The 21899-nt window shown below is 48.4% G+C and overlaps 7 protein-coding genes across 7 annotated transcripts; 5 read left to right on the top strand and 2 right to left on the bottom strand.

Annotated features, from left to right (window-relative positions):
* Nucleotides 1-1324: 1324 nt before the first annotated feature.
* Nucleotides 1325-3052, top strand: CTRU02_204820 (cel3e secreted beta-glucosidase; the record flags this gene model as incomplete). Its single annotated transcript, XM_036721297.1, has 1 exon — nucleotides 1325-3052. One exon carries the CDS (start codon nucleotides 1325-1327, stop codon nucleotides 3050-3052), a length of 1728 nt encoding a protein of 575 aa, XP_036587281.1.
* Nucleotides 3053-3662: 610 nt separating this feature from the next.
* Nucleotides 3663-5484, bottom strand: CTRU02_204821 (MFS alpha-glucoside transporter; the record flags this gene model as incomplete). The annotated part of the gene is made up of 4 exons (XM_036721298.1): nucleotides 3663-3783; nucleotides 3840-4092; nucleotides 4157-5187; nucleotides 5249-5484. 4 exons carry the CDS (start codon nucleotides 5482-5484, stop codon nucleotides 3663-3665), a joined length of 1641 nt encoding a protein of 546 aa, XP_036587282.1.
* Nucleotides 5485-7954: 2470 nt separating this feature from the next.
* Nucleotides 7955-10085, top strand: CTRU02_204822 (uncharacterized protein; the record flags this gene model as incomplete). Its single annotated transcript, XM_036721299.1, has 2 exons — nucleotides 7955-8013; nucleotides 8075-10085. The coding sequence occupies 2 exons, from the start codon at nucleotides 7955-7957 to the stop codon at nucleotides 10083-10085; spliced, it is 2070 nt and encodes a 689-aa protein (XP_036587283.1).
* A 1433-nt stretch (nucleotides 10086-11518) lies between these two features.
* Nucleotides 11519-11896, top strand: CTRU02_204823 (uncharacterized protein; the record flags this gene model as incomplete). The annotated part of the gene is made up of 2 exons (XM_036721300.1): nucleotides 11519-11568; nucleotides 11626-11896. 2 exons carry the CDS (start codon nucleotides 11519-11521, stop codon nucleotides 11894-11896), a joined length of 321 nt encoding a protein of 106 aa, XP_036587284.1.
* A 2978-nt stretch (nucleotides 11897-14874) lies between these two features.
* Nucleotides 14875-16136, top strand: CTRU02_204824 (uncharacterized protein; the record flags this gene model as incomplete). The annotated part of the gene is made up of 4 exons (XM_070204424.1): nucleotides 14875-15039; nucleotides 15101-15753; nucleotides 15814-15976; nucleotides 16032-16136. 4 exons carry the CDS (start codon nucleotides 14875-14877, stop codon nucleotides 16134-16136), a joined length of 1086 nt encoding a protein of 361 aa, XP_070062187.1.
* Nucleotides 16137-17408: 1272 nt separating this feature from the next.
* On the top strand, nucleotides 17409-18905 carry CTRU02_204825 (single-stranded-dna-specific exonuclease; the record flags this gene model as incomplete). The annotated part of the gene is made up of 2 exons (XM_036721302.1): nucleotides 17409-17689; nucleotides 17759-18905. The coding sequence occupies 2 exons, from the start codon at nucleotides 17409-17411 to the stop codon at nucleotides 18903-18905; spliced, it is 1428 nt and encodes a 475-aa protein (XP_036587286.1).
* A 181-nt stretch (nucleotides 18906-19086) lies between these two features.
* CTRU02_204826 (alternative oxidase) lies at nucleotides 19087-20517 on the bottom strand (the record flags this gene model as incomplete). The annotated part of the gene is made up of 1 exon (XM_036721303.1): nucleotides 19087-20517. The coding sequence occupies one exon, from the start codon at nucleotides 20515-20517 to the stop codon at nucleotides 19087-19089; it is 1431 nt and encodes a 476-aa protein (XP_036587287.1).
* Between the last annotated feature and the right edge of the window lie 1382 nt (nucleotides 20518-21899).

The following is a 21899-nucleotide window of genomic DNA, read 5'->3' on the forward strand; positions in this document are numbered from 1 at the left end:
TTACTGCAAGGTAACCTTTGCAACCCAGGCGTCATACATTTACTTTTAGAGAGCGAAAATATTGGCCGTTTTCTTTCTCTTTTCTTTTGAGGAATATCGGCAACATATTACTCGAATAGGAATGTGAACAAGTTAAGTCTGCCCTTGTCATCTACAACATGTGAGAAACATTTAGTTGAACGAGATCAGTGCTACTCCGTTCGCTTAGCGTCTAATATCAGGATTCGAGCGGTTATTTACAGAACAGGCATTTCTACATGTCTTAGTAAAGACCTAGCAGACGATTATCGGCGGCCTTTGTCAGTTTTGGGACAGCTTGGACTGGGGGTCGGACCCCAGCTCTGAATCAGGTAAGTCGAGTCATAGTGTGCCAACACCCAAGGGGCAGTTTGTTTCTTCCTGCCCACCTTCTTGATTGGACCAGTGGTTGCCCTTGTAACTCCGGTGCTTTCTTTCGGCTCGTTTGCTGTTGAGGCTATGTAACGAGCATTGGAGCCATTTCTCTTGCAGGCTGATGCAAAGAAAGACAGGGTGAGGGGGCCCAAAAACATGGGGTAAGCTTTATTGAGAATAGTTGAGGCCTTCCTTATCTCCCCACATAGTTTCAATGGGTCGCAGAACATGTACAGATACAAGCCAAGGCTATTGTTGACATGCTGCATACTCCATCCTGCAGCGTCGCTATTCGCTTGCCCACTGCTCTCTTCCGAATACGTTAGTTTCCCAATTCACACATATAAGAGGGCAGGATGACTGGCAACCAAACATTCGTTGTATAGAGCCATATTCATTGCTTTGGTATTCATCTTACTTTCCACACAAGCCAAAGAACCAATACCCCATCATGAACCCGTCGTTCAATTGTTCTGACATGGAAGAGGCGGTCGCGGCTGTTAAGAATGGCCAGGCAAACTGCGACACAGCCGCCACTGTTTTGTTGTCGAAGCTTGACTTGGAGGAGCGCCTTTGGCTTCTCGATGGCGATGAGCCTTTTTGGCCTGGTCTGTACGCAATGACAACAAAGGGATTTTGTCACACACCTTGCATCATGGGAGAGATCCCCCGCCTGAAAATACCAGGCGTTCGATTCTCTGACGGTCCTCGAGGCTGCATCATGGGCAACGCCACAGCTTTTCCGGTGGCGATGGCCCGAGCCGCAAGTTGGGATGTATCTTTGGAGGAACGGGTTGGCAGGGCCATTGGTCTTGAATGTAAGGCTTTGGGAGCAAATCAGTTTGGAGGCATTTGCGTCAACCTCCCAAGGCACCCAAGCTGGGGCCGCATTCAAGAGACATATGGAGAAGACCCAATCTTATTGGGAACAATGGGTGCAGCCATTGCCAGAGGCGTACAGGAGAATATCATGGGCTGTGTGAAGCACTTTGCGCTAAACTCGATGGAAAACGCTCGATTCAAGGTTGATGTGCAGGTCGATGAGGATGTTCTTCATGAGGTCTACCTACCGCAATTTCGCCACATAGTAGAGCAAGGCATAGCTTCGGTCATGTCAGCCTATAATTCTGTACGAGGAGAGTTCGCTGGTCAGAACAAGGAGCTTCTTACAGATATCCTTCGCACTCGGTGGGGATTCAAGGGATTTGTGGTTGAAGACTTCATTTTCGGTTTTCGAGATGTAGCCCTCTCGCTCAAAAGTGGGCTCGATCTTGAAGCACCTTTCCGCCAACAACGTGCAGAGCATCTCAAAGCCTGCCTCGAGGACGGCAAAGTTCACGAGAAAGATGTCAACCGGGCCGCTCACGCTATACTGCGGAGCCTAATCAACAATGAAGTCCTCCGAGGACACAGCAATCCGGCGAAGGATGTTGTGTTCTGCAAAGACCATCGAAACCTGGCTCGGGAGTCGGCAGCCAAGTCCATGGTGTTGTTAAAGAACGATTCAATCAATGGCAAACCTATCTTACCGTTGCCGGCAGACCTAGCCTCTGTGGCTTTGGTTGGTTGGCGCGCTGACTCCACGAACACTGGAGACAAGGGGTCCTCCAACGTCCGCTGTCCTGAAGTCATCACGCCTTACCAAGGCATCAAGGAGGCATTTCCGCAAGCAAAGATCATAATTGAGAGCTCAAATGAGATTTCTGACGTCACGAATGCCGCCGCTTCTGCTGATGTTGTACTTGTGGTTGTGGGATACGACTTTCGCGACGAGGTTGAATACACCGCGCCGGCTTTCAATGCAACCCCAGGCCTGAGCCATGTTATTCCTCCAGACGATGGCTCAGAAGAAGCCAAGTCCGTGATCTCAAGGCTGGTGAAGCCAATGCCAAAGCAGGAGGATCGCGGCAAAGACAATTACGGATTTGGCACAGGTGGCGACCGAAGAAGTTTGAGACTGCGGCCCAAGGACGTTGAGGTTATAAAAGCAGCAGTGAAGGCTAACCCGCGGACCATTGTTTCAATTGTTGCCGGTGGAACCGTCATAATCGATGAGTGGGACCATTTACCAGCAGCCATTCTCTTTAGTTGGTATTCTGGATGCGAGGGCGGTCGTGCGCTGCCCGATCTCCTCCTTGGTAATGTGAACTTCAGCGGCCGACTTCCATTTTCCATTCCCAAGAGTGAAGATCATCTACCAGCATTTGACAATGACGCAGAATCAGTCAAGTACGATCGGTGGTTTGGACAACGGCTTCTTGACCGCCTACAAGTTGAAGCTGCGTACCCTTTCGGCTTCGGGCTATCATATACAACTTTTTCACTCACCAACTTGGAAACCCACAGAGTAGAAGCAGACAGTGAACAGTTTCTGGTGCGATTTGAAGTTGCCAACACCGGGGAAAGAGCCGGCAGGTTCATAGCCCAGGTGTACGGCGTTGTTGATGTCCCAGAGTGGCCAAAGCGGAGCTTACTTGGCTACGACGTAATTGAGCTTCAGCATGGCGAGAAGAAATCAGCGGACGTCTTGGTGTCAACAAGGCCTCTGCAAAGATGGATGAGCGGCACTTGGAAGACGGTTGCAGAGTCGGTGCAAATTGAGGTTGGGTCATTCTCAGGTGACAAGGATAGCATCACATCTTCATTCATGTTACGCTAGAAATGCGGTGTTTCCCGCTGAACATCAACCGCGACTGGGGCAAGAGCTTAAGATAAGCTCTCTTGATTTCGTGTGAGCCCCAATGAAGAGTAGTTATTTTAGCCAATGGAATTGTCATCTTCAGGTCCATTATTTTGATCCCAACATACTAATCATAAGCAGTAATGGGCCTCGTACCACCTAGTGAGAGGTAGAGCCATGTAAGTCAATTAGCCTGACTCGTCTCTTGAACCTTACTACTCCGCCTCACAATATCACAGCAAACATCCTCTCTTCTCACGAACTTTGAAGAATTAGTCATTGGCCACCTCACAAGTTATACAAAGTCGAAGCTTGCACTTGGCAATTATCGAAGCAAAGTATATGAGCATCTGAATTGATTATTACTTAAAATCAAAAGTTGTAACTAAATTCGCTCAAATTCTTCGATAGGTCTGTCCCCTACTTGGATTTGGCAGGTCCGAAACAATACTCACATAATATTTTGAAGCCATTTCGTTCCAGAGTTCAATTACCAGTAGCCGTCTCAGTCTCCTAAATTCTCCAAATTGCTCCTTCATTTCTCTTACGTTGCAGGACACACAAGTTGATATGTATTTGCAACCATAGATTATTGTGAATGGTTAACTTTGTTTTGCTCAACAACCCTCTGAGTTGCGGTGGTTGTCTTATGAAACCGCCACGGCTTGATCTTTCTCTCAAAAAGTTCATCCAGCTCGGCCGCGGAACGACTGTGAAAATCTTTATCAGTTACACGCTTTGAAGTAAGGATGTGAAGTTAACCGACTTTTTTGTTTCTGGAATTAAAAACCACATGGCGGCGGTGAACGGTAGCCCGAGTCCTGCATACAGCCAACTGGCTTTCAAGCCCCAGTTCCACTGATGAGCATTAAGCATATACGGCGTCAGAAAACCGAAGAGAATACCCGCCAAAGAACATGATCCAGCTGCAAAACCAGCCGTGTAGGGACGAAGTCTCTGGGACGAAATCTCGCCGATAAAGCCCCAGCCAGTGGCTCCATTGGCAACCAATCCGATGTCTGGCCATACACGTGTCAGTTTAAAAGAACTAATAAGATACTGCCAGTTAAGTGGTGAACTTACTCCAAATACAAACAAAGAGAACCAAGAGGTAGCTGGTGGCGTTGGAACTTGGTACAACGCCCAGAATACCAACGACAACAGTACACAGCCAGCAAATAGTGGTCCCGCTACAAGCCAGGATGCGGCGGCCAATGCCGTCGGCTAGGGCGATGATAATAATACTGAAGGCAATATTGATACTCGAAGTGATGCAAGTGACTTTGAATGGGTCTTCGAATCCGACTTGTTGGAAAAAGTAGGTGCTGTAACTAAAAAAGACACCAAGTCCAATGAAGTGCTGTGCCATGAGCGTCCAGAGGGAAACTATGGTACGCTTGCCATCACTACCCCTGAAGATGGCCGTCCAGCTTTCTTGTCGTTGCTCGACAGCCAGCTGGCGCTCGTGTTTGACGGTGAGGACCAGGAGGTTGTACTGGTGGTCCACATCGTAGCCAGGGACCCCCCTATATAGTCGCTTGAGAGATTTCTTTGCCCTTTCTTCTTTGTCCCTTGAGGCACACCAGGCCGGTGATTCCGGAATCAGGAGGTAGATAATAATCATGATGCCGAGCTGAGAGAACTGGGTGTATATAGGAGTTAGGTAGTCTTCAGGCTTCTGCGAATGCAAAACCTGGAGTGCAACCGGAGCGAAGAACTGACCAAGTGTAAACCAAAAGCTGTAGCACATGAGGAATGCACCTCGAACGCGAATCGGCGCCACCTCCGATATATAAGTAGGGATCGTTGATTGTAGACAACCGACGCCGAGCCCTCCAAATATCTTCGATACTAGCCAGACCTGCCAATTTTGGGCGACGCATTCAAGGATAACACTGATGGTGAGCAACAACCAATAGTAATACATTGAAGCTTTTCGACCAAACCTGTCGGAAAGGAAGGGCAAAGTAATCATGCCAGTGAGTTGTCCGACAGAAGCAAGGATGTTCCAAAGACTAAGAACAGAGGAGGCAAGGACAACGTCGCCATCCGAGGTTGTCTGGGTGCCGAACTTTTTCACAAAACCTTTGTTGGCAATGATGTTCCCGACCATTCTACAACCCGAAGTGTTAGAAACAATGACGGAAAAGGTTTGAAGCGTTCTTATTAACCCACCCCACCTGATATCCATCAGTAGCAGCGCTGAAAGTGACAGCAAAGCAGATGAGGCAGACAAATTTGAGCTGCTTAACGGTCTGCCACGGTGTCAACTCTTCATATCCAGTGACGCCTTGGCCTTTGGCCTCGGCTTCAATAGATATTTCTTTTGTTGTCCGAGCGGCTTCGTTGCCTGCTTCGTCATGGTCCGTTGATTGGACAACTAATTTCTCTGGCTGGGGTGGCGATGCCATCGAGAACCACAAGGCGGTGCACTTTATAGCTAATCAAGATAAGGTGACGAGAGATAGCGTTAAAAGAGGGGTTGGCAAAGACAGCAGCAGTTTCTTCTGGTCGGATTGGAAAATGCTTGATTCAAGCGTACAGGACTGAAAGACGACCATTGCTGGTACTCGCTGATGTATTTAAATACATGCATCTCGCTAAATCCAATCTGGGGTTAACAAGGCTGCAACGTTTGACCCCGGATTTAACCACCGATGCCGCCACATGCGGGGAAAACAAAAGCTGCAAATGAGTAGGATTTCCGCTTCACCGACTGAGGAGATCGTATACGGGCATTTGGCGCGTTGCCAGTGGTTGACTTGTTACCGAGGTAGCATGCGGACATTTGATGCGGTGACCAAGCAGACGGGCCCTACGATCTAGACGTATCAGTGCCTACTTTCCATCTTTCAGGTTCGGCAGATCTGATTTGGGAAGGACTTGGCTAGCTGTGTCATACATCCTGGTGTAGCATCTCGAAAGCTCGTCTGCAAGGTGACCCTCATCAGAAATGCCTAGTTGGTACGGCTATACAGTTAAACGAAAACTAAACCATCTAATATTGATCTCGTTCATATTTGAACCGAAGCAATCCATGACTTGTATAGTGACTTAATCCTTTGCAGGAATACTTGCTCTTTCCGACCTGACAAGTGGAATCATTTCCGTAAAATGCTCCGTCATTGCATTAGCATGGCTCGGAAAATCCGGGGTCTCTTATGTACCATTTCGTAATTCAATTAGCAGCGAGGTTTACAGAATCACTTCTGTGACGGTAGATGAGCAGTGGTTGAGGATTACGGCGGCTCGTACTTAATACGCACTTATTATGTAAGTCAATACTACATAAGTTCCGAGGGGAATGCTGTGAAAGGTTAACCAATGTCGGCGTTCTTGGCATACAGACAACTAACTACAATGGGAAACTCAAATCAGACGTATGCATGTAGACAGGGGGTGCAAGAAGGTCACCACAAGCTTCAACCGGTAATAGAACATGAATTGAATCCCTAGAAACAGAGCCCATGCCTATGTCGGCACATCAGTATACCAATGACATACATTACTGAACGAGGTACAAACTGGTACCCAAGTTTTGTGACTTTTCACTCAAGACCACGTCCGTCTTTGTACTTTGAGGCGTCTATTCCATTCCCCCATGTCCTCCTGTCTAAACAGCTGATCCCACTTCATTGAAATATATTTTAAATATAGACCTTGCAATTACTTCAACAGTCTTCAAGCAAGCTTTGCCTGATCGCTTCTATAATAGAACTTTGAACTAATAAGCGGACAGCTAAGTTCCAGATACTTAAGTTTCAAGAGCATCAGACCATCATGGTTCTAGAAAGCACAGGGATAAGGGGCTGGATCAAGTAGATATGTTCTATTCGATATCCAGTAGCTATGTTCACTCGAAGATATGAGCAATTTCACACGCATGATTTTCGGTCTGTATGCTCAGGAAAATTTGGTCATAAGCTGTTCTCTGGAATATAGACCTTTGCACGCACAATAATGGTAAATTTTATGGGATAGAAAAAGTATGACTGATTTTCCATCTCTTTTTGTTCTAAGTATCTACAAAGGCCGATGCCGAGTTCTTCAAAGTTTTTGGGGTAAGATGACTCCATCTTCTCTGTTCTGATCAGCACTTTGGAGACGAAATATTGCTGCGTCTCGATGTCCCCGTCTTCCCGGCGGACTTGAAATTTGTAGGGGTGCCGTTTCCAGGGCTGAAAGGTGGCGGCAGTTTTGTTGAAACGTCAAGGAAGCCGTCAAGTGCTTGTACCAAAGCCTAGGCCTGAATGGTGATGCTCGACCGAGAGGGTGCTGATGGAACAGGGAGGGTAGCAAGGGCCTTGATGTTGGTGGCGTTGGTGTCTAGCATTCCAAAAAATCACTTAGTTAATGCGCAATTCAGCTTCTGGACCGAAGGAAGTTCATAGTACGGTGCATGTCTCAAACTACTCTACTATAGGCACTGGTCTCGGTCCACGATGCCCCGAGGATTATAGCACGGTTCATTAGATGTAGTGCAGAAATTAGCACAAATCAGCATCGTATTTTTTACGAAGGAAAGCCAAGCTAATGACCATTTCTACGAACACCAAAGTACTGCAGGTGTCGTCCTTGGGCTAGTATTTGCGGCCTTTGTTACGTGATGTCAGAATCAGCTTCAATAAAGCCACATTTCAAAATATGTCCTGGATGGATTGTTTTATAGGAAAGGTTGTTCAATGTGGCATAGAGAGTCTGAATCACGCTGGTATTCCGTACTACTTAATGGTTATGAATGCCTACCTTTGTATCTACTTTTTTGACTGCCTCTCCAACTCAACTATTTTTACTTATAAAACTTTATGAGTTATCTCCTCTTCTAAACATTCTTGAAATTCTGTCCGATCCCGAGTCACACTTGTCTTTATCAAGCTCCATATGAAACAGCCAGTTTTTAACAATGGTGTTTTGGCTTGGGGACGTGGGTCTCTAGTTTTGTACGCACTTACTTTCAAATATCTTAAAATTGAGCGTAACCGACTGACCCAATAGCTACAGATCTCGTACTGTCTTGGCCGCCCTCTTTCTCGCATATGTCAACGGCGTCTCCGCGTCTGAACAAGTCCAGTCTGTGATCTGTGACGGCGCGGACTCTACGGGGCCTTGGAGAATCGACCCTGAATGCATCGACCCCAAGTACAACGTGCCAGTCATTGATACAGTGGTCGATTTATCACACCCTGTCATTCATCGGCGAGTTTCTGGGCATTTCAACGATACAGAGGTGGATTTCAACTTGTATTTCCCCCCCGAAGCCCAGTGGCAAGGTCGTTTTTTTAGTTATGTTTATCCGACCCAAAACTCCACTGCATCTGATGAGCGCATCGCCTTTGCTGTCGGCAGCGGTGCCTATCTCATTCAGGCTACTGGAACACAAGGATACCGAGCCGATGCAGCCATAGCCAAATTCTCCCGGTCCATCTTGAAAGAGTACTACCAGAAAGTGCCAGAACGGGTATACGGCTACATCTACGGTGGCAGCGGCGGCTCATATCAAACTGTTGGCGCAATTGAGAACACTGTTGGTATATGGCATGGCGCCGTCCCCATCGTGATGGCTGCGCCAGTTTCAATCCCCAACAGCCTCACCATTCTCAGCCTTGCCAGTTCTATCCTCAAAAGCAAGTCGCTAAAAATACCTGCTGCCATCCGTACCGGCGCCAAGGATCTCAGTACCATTGCTGTTGCTGCTCATCTGACCGAGGTTGAAACGGCAATTTTGAGGGAAGCCACTCTCCTTGGGGTGCCATTGGAGGCTTGGGAGGATTTTACCGGCCTTTCAGGATCAAAGACTCTTGAAATATTCATAGGTACCGTGAAGGACCTTGATCCTTCTTATGCTGAAGATTATTGGACCAAACAAGGCTACCTGGGGACAGCGAACACAACTTTGGCTAACATCCTGCGAAAAGCCTTTCTCAACCACACTACAACTATTACGAATGTCATCAAAGATTCTAACGGTAACCGAATCGCCCTCCTCCTAGATAGTCTGCCCAGCGACATAGGTGATTTCACTGGCCTCGAGTTTAATGTTTACAGCCGAAATGGCACGCTCGCCCCTGGTCCACTGGCTGGAACTCTGAACCCGAGTACCAAAACTTTCACATTGGCCAAGGAAAATGCTGCATTGGTGCTGAATAATCTCAGCATTGGGGTTCGAATGCGTATCGATAACAGCTGGTTTGTGGCCTTACAAACGTACCATCGCCACCAAGTGCCAACCAGAGCTGGATTTCACGGTTTCGACCAGTACAGAAACAGTGATGGAAACCCCAAATATCCCCAGCGAGATATACAAATTGCGCCGTTGTTGGCAAGTTCAACGGCCGGCGGCGGTACACACACAGGCAACATTACCGGAAAGGTTATGGTGGTAGATAATCTCCTCGACAGTGGAGCATTTCCTTGGCATGCGGATTGGTACAAGACCCAAGTGCAGTCTTCGCTTGGGGACCGCTTCGATGAAAACTTTCGCGTGTATTTCAATGAGCGCGCAAACCACTTTTTCGAACCAGTTCCTGATCATCTTCGAGATTTTATTGTAGATTTCAATGGAATTTACGAGCACGCCTTACGGAGTCTAAGCAAGTGGGTTGAAGAAGGAACGCTTCCACCCCCATCGACAACATATTCGGTCAAGGACAGCCAGATCATTGCTCCCCCTTTGGCGAGTGAGAGGCTCGGAATACAGCCTGCTGTCGCCTTGACAGCAGAGAACCAAACAGCTCAGAAGGGTGCCATTGTCACTTTTCATGTAAGGGCTGAGGCACCACCAGGGGCCGGCAAGATTGTACTGGTGGAGTGGGATTTCCTCGGCAATGGGAATTTTGTGGCTTCACCCTTTGGACAGCCAAGCGAGATCATCGACTTGAAAGCTACTTATGTATTTGAGAAAGCTGGTGACTACTTAGCTGTGGTGAGAATAACTTCTCAGCGTGAAGGTGACCCAACATCCGCTTTTGCCCAGGCAAGAAACCTGGGAAGGGTTCCCATTTTTATAAAATAATAAATCTGAGTATTTTATCAACTAAATCCATGTTATTACTCAAGGCTATCAAATCATGGCCAGTGTACTAGTTCAACAGAGGGATTCCCCGCGAACAGCGCTGTCTTATTGTGAATACTTAAAACATGATGCACAGATTGCACTCAATGTTTTCTAGTGTCTTGCCGTGAATATTGCGCCAAGAGCGGCAATTTCCACAGGATCGAGCAGCTACTGCAGCGCCTTTCAATGGCATATGATATACAAAGAAAAACCACTTACTTCAGCTACCTATTCTACCTTCAAATGTTGAAACATTGATCTAACGCTTTTAAGATCTTCAGTCACCTACAATATCCTTGGTTCAAAGAGGCAACGAGGCCTTTTTTCAGAAAACAGGCAAATTCATCAAGTGGACTCCTGTCACTCAAGCCCACTGCTTTACCCTCTTTCACGGTTGAATCATAGCGTTCTGGCTGTCCATGAAGACATCCATACGCGGCGAACATTTAGGTTAGGTGATATAGGACTCGTGGGTTTGCATAATGATGCAATAATAACACGACACCACTGTATGGCATATGGAGTGCCTACACCCTACAAAACCGTGCATCTTATTATAGGTACCAACTAAACTATACTTCTTTCTCGAACGAGCGACATTGTTAACCTAGGCTAATTTCAAGATGGACTATTAGTCACACTCGAGTGTCCGATGAAAACATTTTCAAAGGCTTGCGAAAGCTTTACTGGGCAATTTCTCCGTCAATACCCAGATTTTATAGAAGCTAACTCCCATTTAAGAAAGTTTTAACTATAAATATTCGTTCGCTTCAAATCTAGTAGGCTCTTAAGTCTAGCCGTATCGCACAGGTCATGCTACGATGCCGATAACAGCAATAAACTTTGCGCAAGTGCCCATAAGCGAACAAGACCCTTTTCAAACTAAATTATTCATAACCAAGAACCCTGAAGACCGCTGGACAGTTGCCAGCAGATGTGTCTAGATGCGGCAAACTGCCGAGAGTGCCTAGGAAGGCTGCCTCACCAGTCAACTCTATTCCATGCGGTCTGGATCAGACGACAGTGTGGGGCAAATTTCACAAATCTTAATAGAGTAGTAAATATATGTATGAACGCAATTATATTATTGGGTGCTGAAAACTCTTCTTGTAGCCTTGTGAAAGAAGCTTAGTAAACTAAGGCAGGTATAGTCATGTAGTGAATGGCAGGTCGTGCTAATCACAAGTCTTGATTGTTTGTCAGCGTTATCGCAGTTTCTGGACGAAAGAATGCCATAAGGCCCCTGTCTTCATGATTTCAGCGTCAATACTGAAGTATTTAAGCCTTGTTTGACCCATCGATCTTGGTGTAGGCTGCCATTTTTAATTGCTCTCGCCCGCATCATCACCATTCCACTCCCACTGTCGTTTCCAAAGTCTTCAACCGTCAACATGAAGTTCCAAGCCACTGCCCTCTGTTTCGCTACCATGATTCTCTCGGTGTAAGTAGGCATTCATACTACATTAACTCGCGCTCAGCTGCTGACCTTCGTACAAAGTCAGGCCCAGTTCATCCGGGGTAACCGCTTTCAATGCGCCGCGGTGAATAACAACGATGGGAAATATGAGCCGTCGGGCTTTGTGACGTCGCGTTGGACGCAAGATACTTGTAACGGCATGGGGATTATTGATCCAGGTAGCAAGCTGCTCGGCAACAGGAAGTGCTGCTCTACGACGGATGACTTCGGCAAGTTTCAATCCAAGTGCCTGGCGCAGAAGCTACCTGATGGTTTTGGCAACAACATTATTCGTAGACCTCAGCCTTGTTAATTTCTCGAGAGGTGTTTGAATATTCTACCATGATTTGTCGGTTCATATTGTGGCCCCCTGACAAATTGCTCGACCTGCTAGGTGTGAAGCTTCAACGCTGAAGTTGTATCTCTTTCCGTTGCTCGTTTCTTAAGTGAAAAAAAGGATGAATATTGTGACGGATGAAATAATTCATATAAAATTTAAACATCATAATTTATGATTCTTAAGAGATATCGAATACAGCTCGAATTGGTGATTTGGCAGGAGTTTTACTGATTTAAGGGTCTCGCTACTAATTTGAATCCGATTCCATTTTCAAGATCCACCGGCGACTGGAACTGCCACCATGATCATACCAGCTTCCGCAAGGAATCAACTTGGTGCCGAAGTTGGGAGCTTAGCTAAAATGTAAACTCCCGTGGAGAGTACCTATGCTTTATAAGCGAAGTGGGACATATAAATCGCTACTATTCGCTTCATACCCCTGGGTAGACAAATCAACCGTCTTCAGCCTATATAGTACTTTCCCCACAGCCTTGATACAAGATAAACCTTGCTAGAGTACAAGGTTGCCAGAATTACTTTCCTCTAGCCCGTTGACAGAAACTCGGCATGAAAAGGCATACGCACAGTGGCATTGATTGTGGACGTCGGCCTCGGGCTAGTTACCGCTAGCGTAGTCGTCGGCCCCGTCACCCCCAGGCCGAACACTCTAAATCCCTTATCTGAGCTTCGGAAGCTTTTCCATGATCACAAATTAAACATGCTCTCATCAGCTCTATTCCGGTAGCGGGCTTCCCACTGACCTGGGCACAGAAAATTACGTTAAACCATATTGAATTACTACTCGGTCTTCTGTGGTCTGCTTAGTTATTAAAAGATGTAATTTCAGGTGTTAGGTAGGCAGAACTACCTAAGTACGTTTATGGCTGCATGTAGAATAGATGACATGAAAAGGCCCCCTTTATCCGACTGCAACATCAGCGTGACAAGTTCAGGATCAGTGGGCTCTTATCCTTCCGTTTCTATCCCATCGACTGCGGTATGGCAACAGGTGCAAGCTATCTTATTAAAGAGGCCATATTTCTCCAAAAACTGAATAACACACTGCTCGCCATACGAACGAAAGTTACAGTATCCGTTTCTGATTGCTCAGTTCTCTCCGGCTATGTTTGTCTTGCCATGCCGCAATCCATGGGTTATATTTCACACCCAAACTGCGATTCTTTTTTATCGAATTTGGCCATGGTTCGACTGACATGGTAACTAGACAGACGATACTATTAGCCTGTATGCGAAGAGCCTCTTTGAATATGCTTGTACACATGCTATGGCACTGAAACATTCAAATTTTGTTTTCTGCAGAGCCATTTTCCACGCTTGATGTCTCTTTTATTGAAAGACATCAGCCAACATTAAACTTCAGTTATAGATTCGTTTGAATGGTCAGATTCTGGCTCAAAAGCGTCTTTTATATCTGCAAAGGGGCTTGATTCTCACCAAGAAGCTAGCCGAATTTGCTGACAGATGTCTAACCTGCCACGGAAAGTTTCACGCATGAAAGTGTTGGCAAGGAACGATAATTTTCCAGTCACTGAAGAGTGATTTCGTTGGTATTGCTTTATTTTATCTCGCTATTAAAATTGACGAGTACATCCGTAATCAATTCCAGCATCAACATTGATCTATTAAGATGGGCTTGATTCATAAGAAAGGTACCTTCATAGACTTATTTAAGTGTTATTATGGACGGAATCAGCAATGGTGTGTCCAAGGCGGAAGTCGGCATGATTCCATTTTAGACAGGCTGGCAGCGGTCATCTGGGCGAAGCCGAAGACCTTGTCTGAAACCTATTACCTTGGCAAAAACCCATAATAGTTTACTACAATAGGCATCCAAAAGTGTAGGCAATGCGGCTAGGCCTCTGGTTTCAAAGACAAAACAAGCTTAACCCTCATTAAAGATGATCAACTGGCTACTGACGAAATTTAGCTAATTGTTACCCTCCAGCAAGAGTGGAAGAAATCCTTTGTATATGTTTGAACTTACGTCGGTCGACCAGATTTATTACGAACATATGGTTTGGAGAAACAAGACCTGCCAAGATGTTAAAGTCCAGGCCATGCGATAAAATCCATTTAGGCACTCTCAAGATCAGTTCATGCGGCTGAGAAGCCTTCCCTTGGCTCCTAAGTGAGACAAGGAAAAGCCAATCGCGGAATGTGTTAGGCCTAGAAAGCAATTTAAGGTCAGCCCACGGGGCTGAGTATCAGCTGGCTACTTGCCTGGCTCAACAGGGAACCTTTGAGTTACCCCTTGGTAGGCGGTCAGCAAGGGAGACGAAGTAAGGGGTATATGCCCCGCTACTCACACGACGGCGATTATAGAAGGAAGATTGATATAGCTGATATATATTACGGCTTTCCCTAGTGCCAAGTTCTTCACTACTGGTGTCTGTTGATACTGAACCCCTACCATCAGCGGCTGAGAGATACAAGCGTAGTCACTATCCAGCTATGGCCATAAGGTTGGTTCCTTGCATTTATGTTTTTGCATGTTTCTTATTCATACATGCTGCTGCAAATAAGAGCGGGGTTTGTTATACAGCGTTGGGTCAATTAGCATGATTGACCTTATAAGCGTTAGCATAAATTGAGGTCCTTATAACATTCCAAACTCCTTCACGTAGCCCAACCTCCTACCCAGTAACTCGTTTTATGCTGTTGTCAACACTGTCATTAATGCGCTGAAGTCCTGGAGAAAGCGAAATGCGTCTTCAAACTTTTCACTTCGCTCTTCTGGGGCTCTGGTCGTCCGCCCTGGTTGACGCAGCTTGCAACCACGACAACTGTCTTCGAGCGTTCATTAAAAGAAGCTCCAGCGTTGTGGACTTTTGCAGCACCATTGCTTCAGCGCCTCTACCAAGCGTTTATCCCACCTTCATACCCAGGGCTTGTACTGGAGATGTCGCCAGCAGAGTCACGTCGGCATGCCAATGTATTGCATCTCAGACCTCGACCACTACATCGTCAACGCTGAGCTCTGTCTCGATCACCCCATCCCCTTCAACCACCTCTTCCACTTCTTCCACCTCTTCGGCATCTCCATCGTCAACGACCGCACAGCCAAGCTGCACTCCATCTCTTATTTTGGATGGTGTGTCTGAGTCTAGCTTCAATGCGGCGGGTGCTCCCTTCTCGGTCAACATCTCCTGTACTCAGCTTGATACCGAGAATGTTGCTGTCTACTCTAACCTTGCCGAGACTCAAAACTTCAATGTATCACCACAAGCCATCTCTTTCCCAGGATTCAGCGGTGGCAGCGTGCTCCTGTCAATCTTCGCTCTGGATAACGCAGGAAACCCGATAATCAAGTCCTTTCAGCTTGCACTTGGGAGCGTCTCTATGCCTGTATTGGTACTCGGAGTGGACGGGAATCCTGTCTCGGGTGCCAGCATCACCGCAAACGCAACCACGTATCCTGGCGTTGGTCAATCCTGCATCACTGATAACCAGGGCCAATGCACGTTCAAAAATCTTCCATCTACGACGATAGGGCTAGTCGCCAGAGCAGGCGACAATTCCATCGCGGTCAATGGCTTGGCAGCATCTTCTGGACTTGTGACTCTGAGACTGATGCCCTACGTCGATCCTGATGCCGATGCTAGCTTCGACATTGATAATGGTACATCGGGTTGGTCCGGGGGCATTACAAAGATCACCAAGGTGAAGCGTGACGCTCAGCTCTCTGTTTCGACGAACGGCCGTTATAATCTCCAATCCGCCGCCAAGAGTTTTCCTGTCCGTCCCTTCACCACGAACGCATACATCAAGTACAAATTTATCACCTCTGAAGTCCCCGGTGGTTATTTCGGGTAAGTTCTCGGTGTTTATTGTTCATTTGAGCAGTTTCATCCTGACAGTGCGACCTACAGCTCCCAGTATAACGACTACTATTCCATCACAATCCGTTCGAATACGGGAGCATTCGTTACAGTCACCAACAGCATGAACGCTCTTGGTCTCGGCGCCTTTGACTCAAGCGGAGCTACAGATTGGTTTACTCTGTCGTTGCCTGTTCCTAGCAATACCGACTCGGTACGATATGATGTCGGGGTCTCTAATGTTGCTGACAACCTCCTTGATTCTCAAGTCGTCGTTGAGAAAGTGGGAGACCTGCAGTGCGAAAACTGTGGCGACTGTAGCACTTGCCCAACAGATCCTATGTGTCAGCCATCCTGCACAAATCCGCCGATAAAATCTTGCAGTTTCTACCGCAACTGCGCACAATCTCAGCTGGGCTGCAATGCTGGCGAGTATCCTCTGGCGTATGGAGAAAAGAACTGCCTTAAGATATCCAGCAATGTGGAATTGTTCTCATCTGCGGGGCAGGACTGGGTATGGAACACAATGCACTGTCTGCAAGTCAAGATGGTGCCCGTCCTCCAGCCCTGCACCGCATCATGTGCTTCCTTCAGTGCTGCGGCTTTTGCGTCGCATACGGGGTGCTATCTGGAAAATGGAATCTGTTCATTGCCATGCCTGGATTTGGTCCTCCTCTTCGCTAGCGTGGGGACTGACCTTTTCACAAAGGAGAGCTTAGTCCAAGCAGTCCAAGTCGGCGCAGGGTGCCTGGAGAACATCAGGGAAACGCTGCAAGGCTGCGGCGGAACTGTTTCCCAGGTTGTCATTGAAGTCATTCTGGCCCTTCTATTTAAGATCTGATTTCTGCGTCATTTTCTTCTAGATGTTGGGGCTACGTTGCCCTTATGGTGTATTAATTAATTGGATGGATTCTCAACACAAGTTTGATAATGAACACGGGTGTTGTTCGGCCAAGCCAATCGTTAAGTTTATTAGGCAACCCTTTACCATGTATCTGAGACTCAGTCGCAAGCCTACATGTGTATAGTATAGTCTTATTTATACATCAGTCGCAACCGAATCAAACCTCTAACCTCGATCATGTGAACATCCCAATATCTTTTCTACTGGAGGATGGTTGAAGATGTTTCAATTGAGCTTAGTGAGACCTTGAGACTTGTTCTGTTCTGTATGCATCTGGGTTGCTCACTACAAAGACGTAAAACCTGTTACCCCAGTTTGAGTGTGGAATTGGAAGTCTTTATGTCTCTATTAGCTTTGAAGACTTTCTTGAGACATTGTTGAGACTTGGCCAAGCTCTATTACAATTATGGTCGGAAAGCAATCAGTTTTTTGACTTTGATGGCTCATGCATATAGGGTTTATAAGAGGACTACATACCACGCGAAATACACGAGAGAAATATGATAGAAGATATAATGCTCTGTAACAACAGTAGCCTTTCTGATTCTGCACCGACAGTCTGCACGGCAACTTTCCCAGACCTTGTGCCTGAACCTTTGCCCCACTTTACCGTCAAACTGCTACACTAGAAGCGCTGTGGCCACAGCAAGTGTCTATGACGACATCCCTGCACAGGGACACCAGCATCATCTCTGCATCCGTGAGACCTTGCCGGTGCGAACTGACAATCATCCCAACCGCCATGCCACCAGGTCTTTTCAGGTACATGATAAGGAATCCATTCATTCATGTCTTAAGGAAACCAAGATCAACTTTTCCTCGTCAGCAGGTCGTGCGATTTCTTGCAATGAAGCGGACGGCGACCGCCGCGAGCCTCACATCAGGGGCCCGCGGTACCAAGAAGCCACGTCCGGCAGTTCCTGAATATCATCTTACATTTTCAGTAAAGGGTGAAGATGGAACCATCGTGTGGCCGGCGCCGCAAGATAAGATGGATGCCGCGAGGAACTTCATCCGCGAATGGTGAGCTCACTTTCACTCTTACACTCACACCAAGGCTCATCTTACTCACGTGTGCCTTACTCTCACCAGCGTCGCGGCCGGCAAGCCAACACTAATAGTCCCTGATAAAGATGCAGACGGCCTCACTTCCGGTGTCATTCTTCATCGGACTCTTGTCCTGCTCGGCCTCGATCCCAGTCTCATATCAGCATACCTCCCTTCAAAGGGAACCAACATCCACGACCCTTCGTCCCGTGAAGGGATGTCAGCTCACAAACCGTCATACATATTCGTTTTAGATCAAGGATCGCGCTCTTCACCGCCCCTGATTGACGCACCACACCGCGGTATAGTCATAGATCATCATCACGCCCTCGAGAATGACCATCCCAAGGACTCACTCCACGTCACGGCATGCGACTCTCCTCCCGTGGCAACCAGCTCCTTACTTACCTACCTCATCTGCCGGGACCTGCACGACGGAGTCGAAGAAGCATGCGATTGGCTCTGCGTGATGGGAACACACGGAGACCTCGGCAACACATTGAAATGGGAACCCCCGTTCCCGGATATGAAGCCGACATTTAAAAAGTACACCAAGAAAGCCCTCAACGACGCGGTCTCCCTTATTAATGCTCCGCGGAGGACTTCCAAGTACGACGTGCCCGGCGCGTGGGCCGCCCTCCTCGCATCAAACTCCCCCAAAGAACTTCTCTCCAACCGGACTTTACTGGCCGCGAGGGCGGAGGTCAACGCAGAAGTAGAACGATGCACCCATACACCGCCAAAGTTCTCATCCGACGGCCGGGTGGCCGTGTTCCGGATCAACTCGCAGGCGCAGGTTCATCCCGTGATTGCCACGCGCTGGGCAGGCCATTTGTCGTCGTCGAAGCTTGAAGTGGTGCTAGTTGCCAACGAGGGGTATCTCCCAGACATGGTGAACTTTTCGTGCCGCATACCACGTTCTGCCCGCGCCAAAGACCCGCCGGTCAACATCATAGAGGTGCTTAAGGGCGTTGCCGCGAGTGCGGAAGATCCGACGCTAAGAGAGAGATTAGGGACCTCGTTCGCTAGGGGTCACAAGGAGGCGAGCGGGGGCATCGTGCCAAAGGCCGAGTTTGAGGAGTTGATGGCGGCTATGGAAGTTGGGAAGAAGGTTGAGCGCGAATCACCAAAGAAAGCAAAGGAAAAGCCGGGACAGGCGAATACTTTGTTGAATTACTTTGGGAAAGGCTAGCCCCGTGTCTCACATACTTACTGTCGAAGACACCCCTCCGACATCAAACAATGGAAACAAGGCTGGTGACCACTCAGACGACTTCACAAGACACGATGAATAGATGTCGTTGATGATGATGGTACTATTGTTCTTATCAAGCATGCCAACCCCCCAAAACGGTAGTCCAGATCTAAACAACTTAAGGAAACATGCCCCTTGGAGAGAACGACTCGAGGAAATCAGGCCTGGCCGGCCTCAAAATCAACTTGCTAATGCCGTCGTAAAAGGTCGTCCGCGGCTCGTCCTCCTGGATCGAGTAAGGGTTATTCCAATGCGTCGACCCGTCGCCCTCGGTGTTGAAGTGTCTCCTGATGGCCAGGTTCCAGCTGAAACTGCTCATGACGGGCCCCGTGAAGAAGCTCGAGCGCGAGAGCACCTCGTAGTCCAGCACGCCCTGCTGGTCCCACGTCAGGTTCTGCATGACAGTCTCCATCTCTGGGCTGTTGAGGAGGTTGATCTTGCTGACGACGGTGATGCCCGCCCTATCCATGGCCTTCTCGGCGAACCGCGAAATGTCCCGCCGCTCGCCCGTCGCCACGTAGATGACGCGGAGGCCGAGCGCCCCGCAGATCTCAATGTGCGAGTCCGTCTGTTCGTCGAAGCCGCCGTACATGCCGCCGGTCCACCCGCTGCGCACCGCGTCGTCTTCCGTGCGCAGGTGCACCCCGCAGTACGCGCTGCGGTGCAGCTCCTCGCGGGGATCCAGCGCGGCCTCCAGCCCGTACCGTTCATACATGGCCCACACCGCCTCGGCGGCCAGCTCCCTGAGGGCCGGAGAGATGCGCACGAGGCCGCCGAGTGCTTTGCGGAGCTCGGGCTTCGACTCCATGTCGAAGTTGAGGAAGCAGGCGATGGTCGGGATAAGAGTCGGCAGCCCCTTGACATAATCGTCTTGTGTCTCGAGCCAGCCGTTCAGGTTTTTGATGAAGGCGAGCTCGTTCCTGTCCGCGTCCTTGTCGGAGCGGGCGTTCATGAGGCCGTATTCGTTCTTGAGAGTAGCCGTGATTGGCGCGTCGTCGGCCGTGGGATAGATCGTGAGCTGCGGGCAGTACTTCTCCAGGTTCTCCAGCAGCCAATCCTTGTCGAACAGGTTACCGTATTCGTGGTAGCCGTTGTCCTCGTTCATCCAGTCGAGGTTCGCGTCCGTCCGCTTGACGTACGCCGGCATGATGATGGGCGTGCCGAAAAGCATGGCCGCATAGAGGAAGTCGAGGATCGTGCCTCGAACGTTGCCGAGACCGCCGCGTGAATGCCGCATGTGCAAGACAATGTCATCGCGCCACTTGGTTTTGTTGCAAAAATGCGCGATGCGGCTCCCGTCGAACTCGCCGCCGAGTTGAGTGTCGAGCCACGCATCCTTGAACTCGGCTGGATTCCAGACCTTGGGTTTGTAGTGGCCCGCCGGCCCTGTGATGAACTTGCCCGTCGCGACGCGCTGTATGTCGCCGCCCGCCGCCTCCCAGTTTTCAAAAGATGTGACGGACCCGTGCCGCGCAGTGAGTACGATGAGCCATATCGCCATGAGGGCCAGCCCATATGGAGCGAATCTGGCAAGCTTCGAGACGGCCATTGTTCCCGAATATTGTTGCCTATCGGAGGGGGTAGTAGAATAGAATTGATTTCACAATCAGCGACCTGGGGGGTCCGGGAAACGGGTGATCGCTGAGTATAAACGTTCCCGGCCCCTAGGTCTCTGGGAAGGGAGGGCGACTCTTCAGCGCCACCCGCTGAGGTTGATCCCTTGATCCGTTGCGCCCTGTAACTTATATCATCCCTAAGTGCCGATACTAAGAAAAATGGGCTAGCTCATTCCAGCCGAGCATGGTCTCCGCCAAAAAAACACGCCTGAGCGAAATAATAAATTCCTCGCAGGAAAATAACAGCTATATTATTACGACGCGGCGGTGGATGAGGCGGCGCGTCACCCTGATTGCGAGTGCTATCCCTTGTCACTGGGAGTCAGGAGCGGAATGAGCTCGTCAGGGGCTTCGTCTTCGCTATATTGCATGATAAAAGGGGCATCTGAGGCTGTTCTGAGCTGCATCATCAGTCACTGCAAAGTCCGTTTTCAGTTGCTCTTGATGCGCCAACGGCACCGTCGAGTTGGCGGCGCGGGTTTTGTTAGCGGGGAACTTTTGATTCTCAGCGGAGCAGAATTCTGGGAATTTCAGTAATCGAGATTATACTGCTCGATGGTTAATAAAGTGACAATTGTGTTCGTCGATGATGACCGGTCGTTGATACGGAGCACCGGAGCCGGTCAGTGGGGCTAATGCGGCAGGCGGCGCCGTAATAGTGGCGACAGGTCAGCCGTTAATCTTCTGTTTTGCTGCTTTTGGGCCGTCGGTTTGCCAAATTATGTGGATGAATTACCACGTGCGCTCTCAACGGGAAAGAGTATGTGCAGAACGATTGGAGTTGAATACTACATACACATTCCTAAGATTCAACCAGCACAATTAGGCCTATCCTGTAGTCAACAGTTAAGACAGGCGATATGTAGCCTCAAAAGAGAATTGAATAGACACTACTACAAGTGTCGCCCCATATGTCCACCTCGAACCCGCCTCCAATCCGTACATCTCAGTCCTCGTGCAACTCTGTTTTGAGGCACTCAAAGCTTTGTAGTAAATGTGTGCTAAATCCTCTGTCGTCAACAAGCGAACTTATTCACTGTCCCACGGAGTCGCCCTTCCAGGATGGGATAACGGCTAGGATGCGAGAAAAGCCACACCCGCCCATATTCGCCTTGTCCAGATACTCCCCTGAGACTTTATACATCATGTCTGCAAAAAAGTTCATTGCCCCCATTGAAGAGCCACCCACATCATTACCTAAATCACAGAGCAGTCAAAAGAAGAAACCACAAGTTTCTTTTTCCTCGACCCTGAAACGAAATAGTCAATTCACCACGATCAAGAGTAAACCTCTTATTTCTCGCCGTCACCTAGC

This window comes from Colletotrichum truncatum (genome assembly GCF_014235925.2).
Source record: "Colletotrichum truncatum strain CMES1059 chromosome Unknown Contig_0002, whole genome shotgun sequence".
In the NCBI taxonomy this organism is placed as follows: domain Eukaryota; kingdom Fungi; phylum Ascomycota; class Sordariomycetes; order Glomerellales; family Glomerellaceae; genus Colletotrichum; species Colletotrichum truncatum.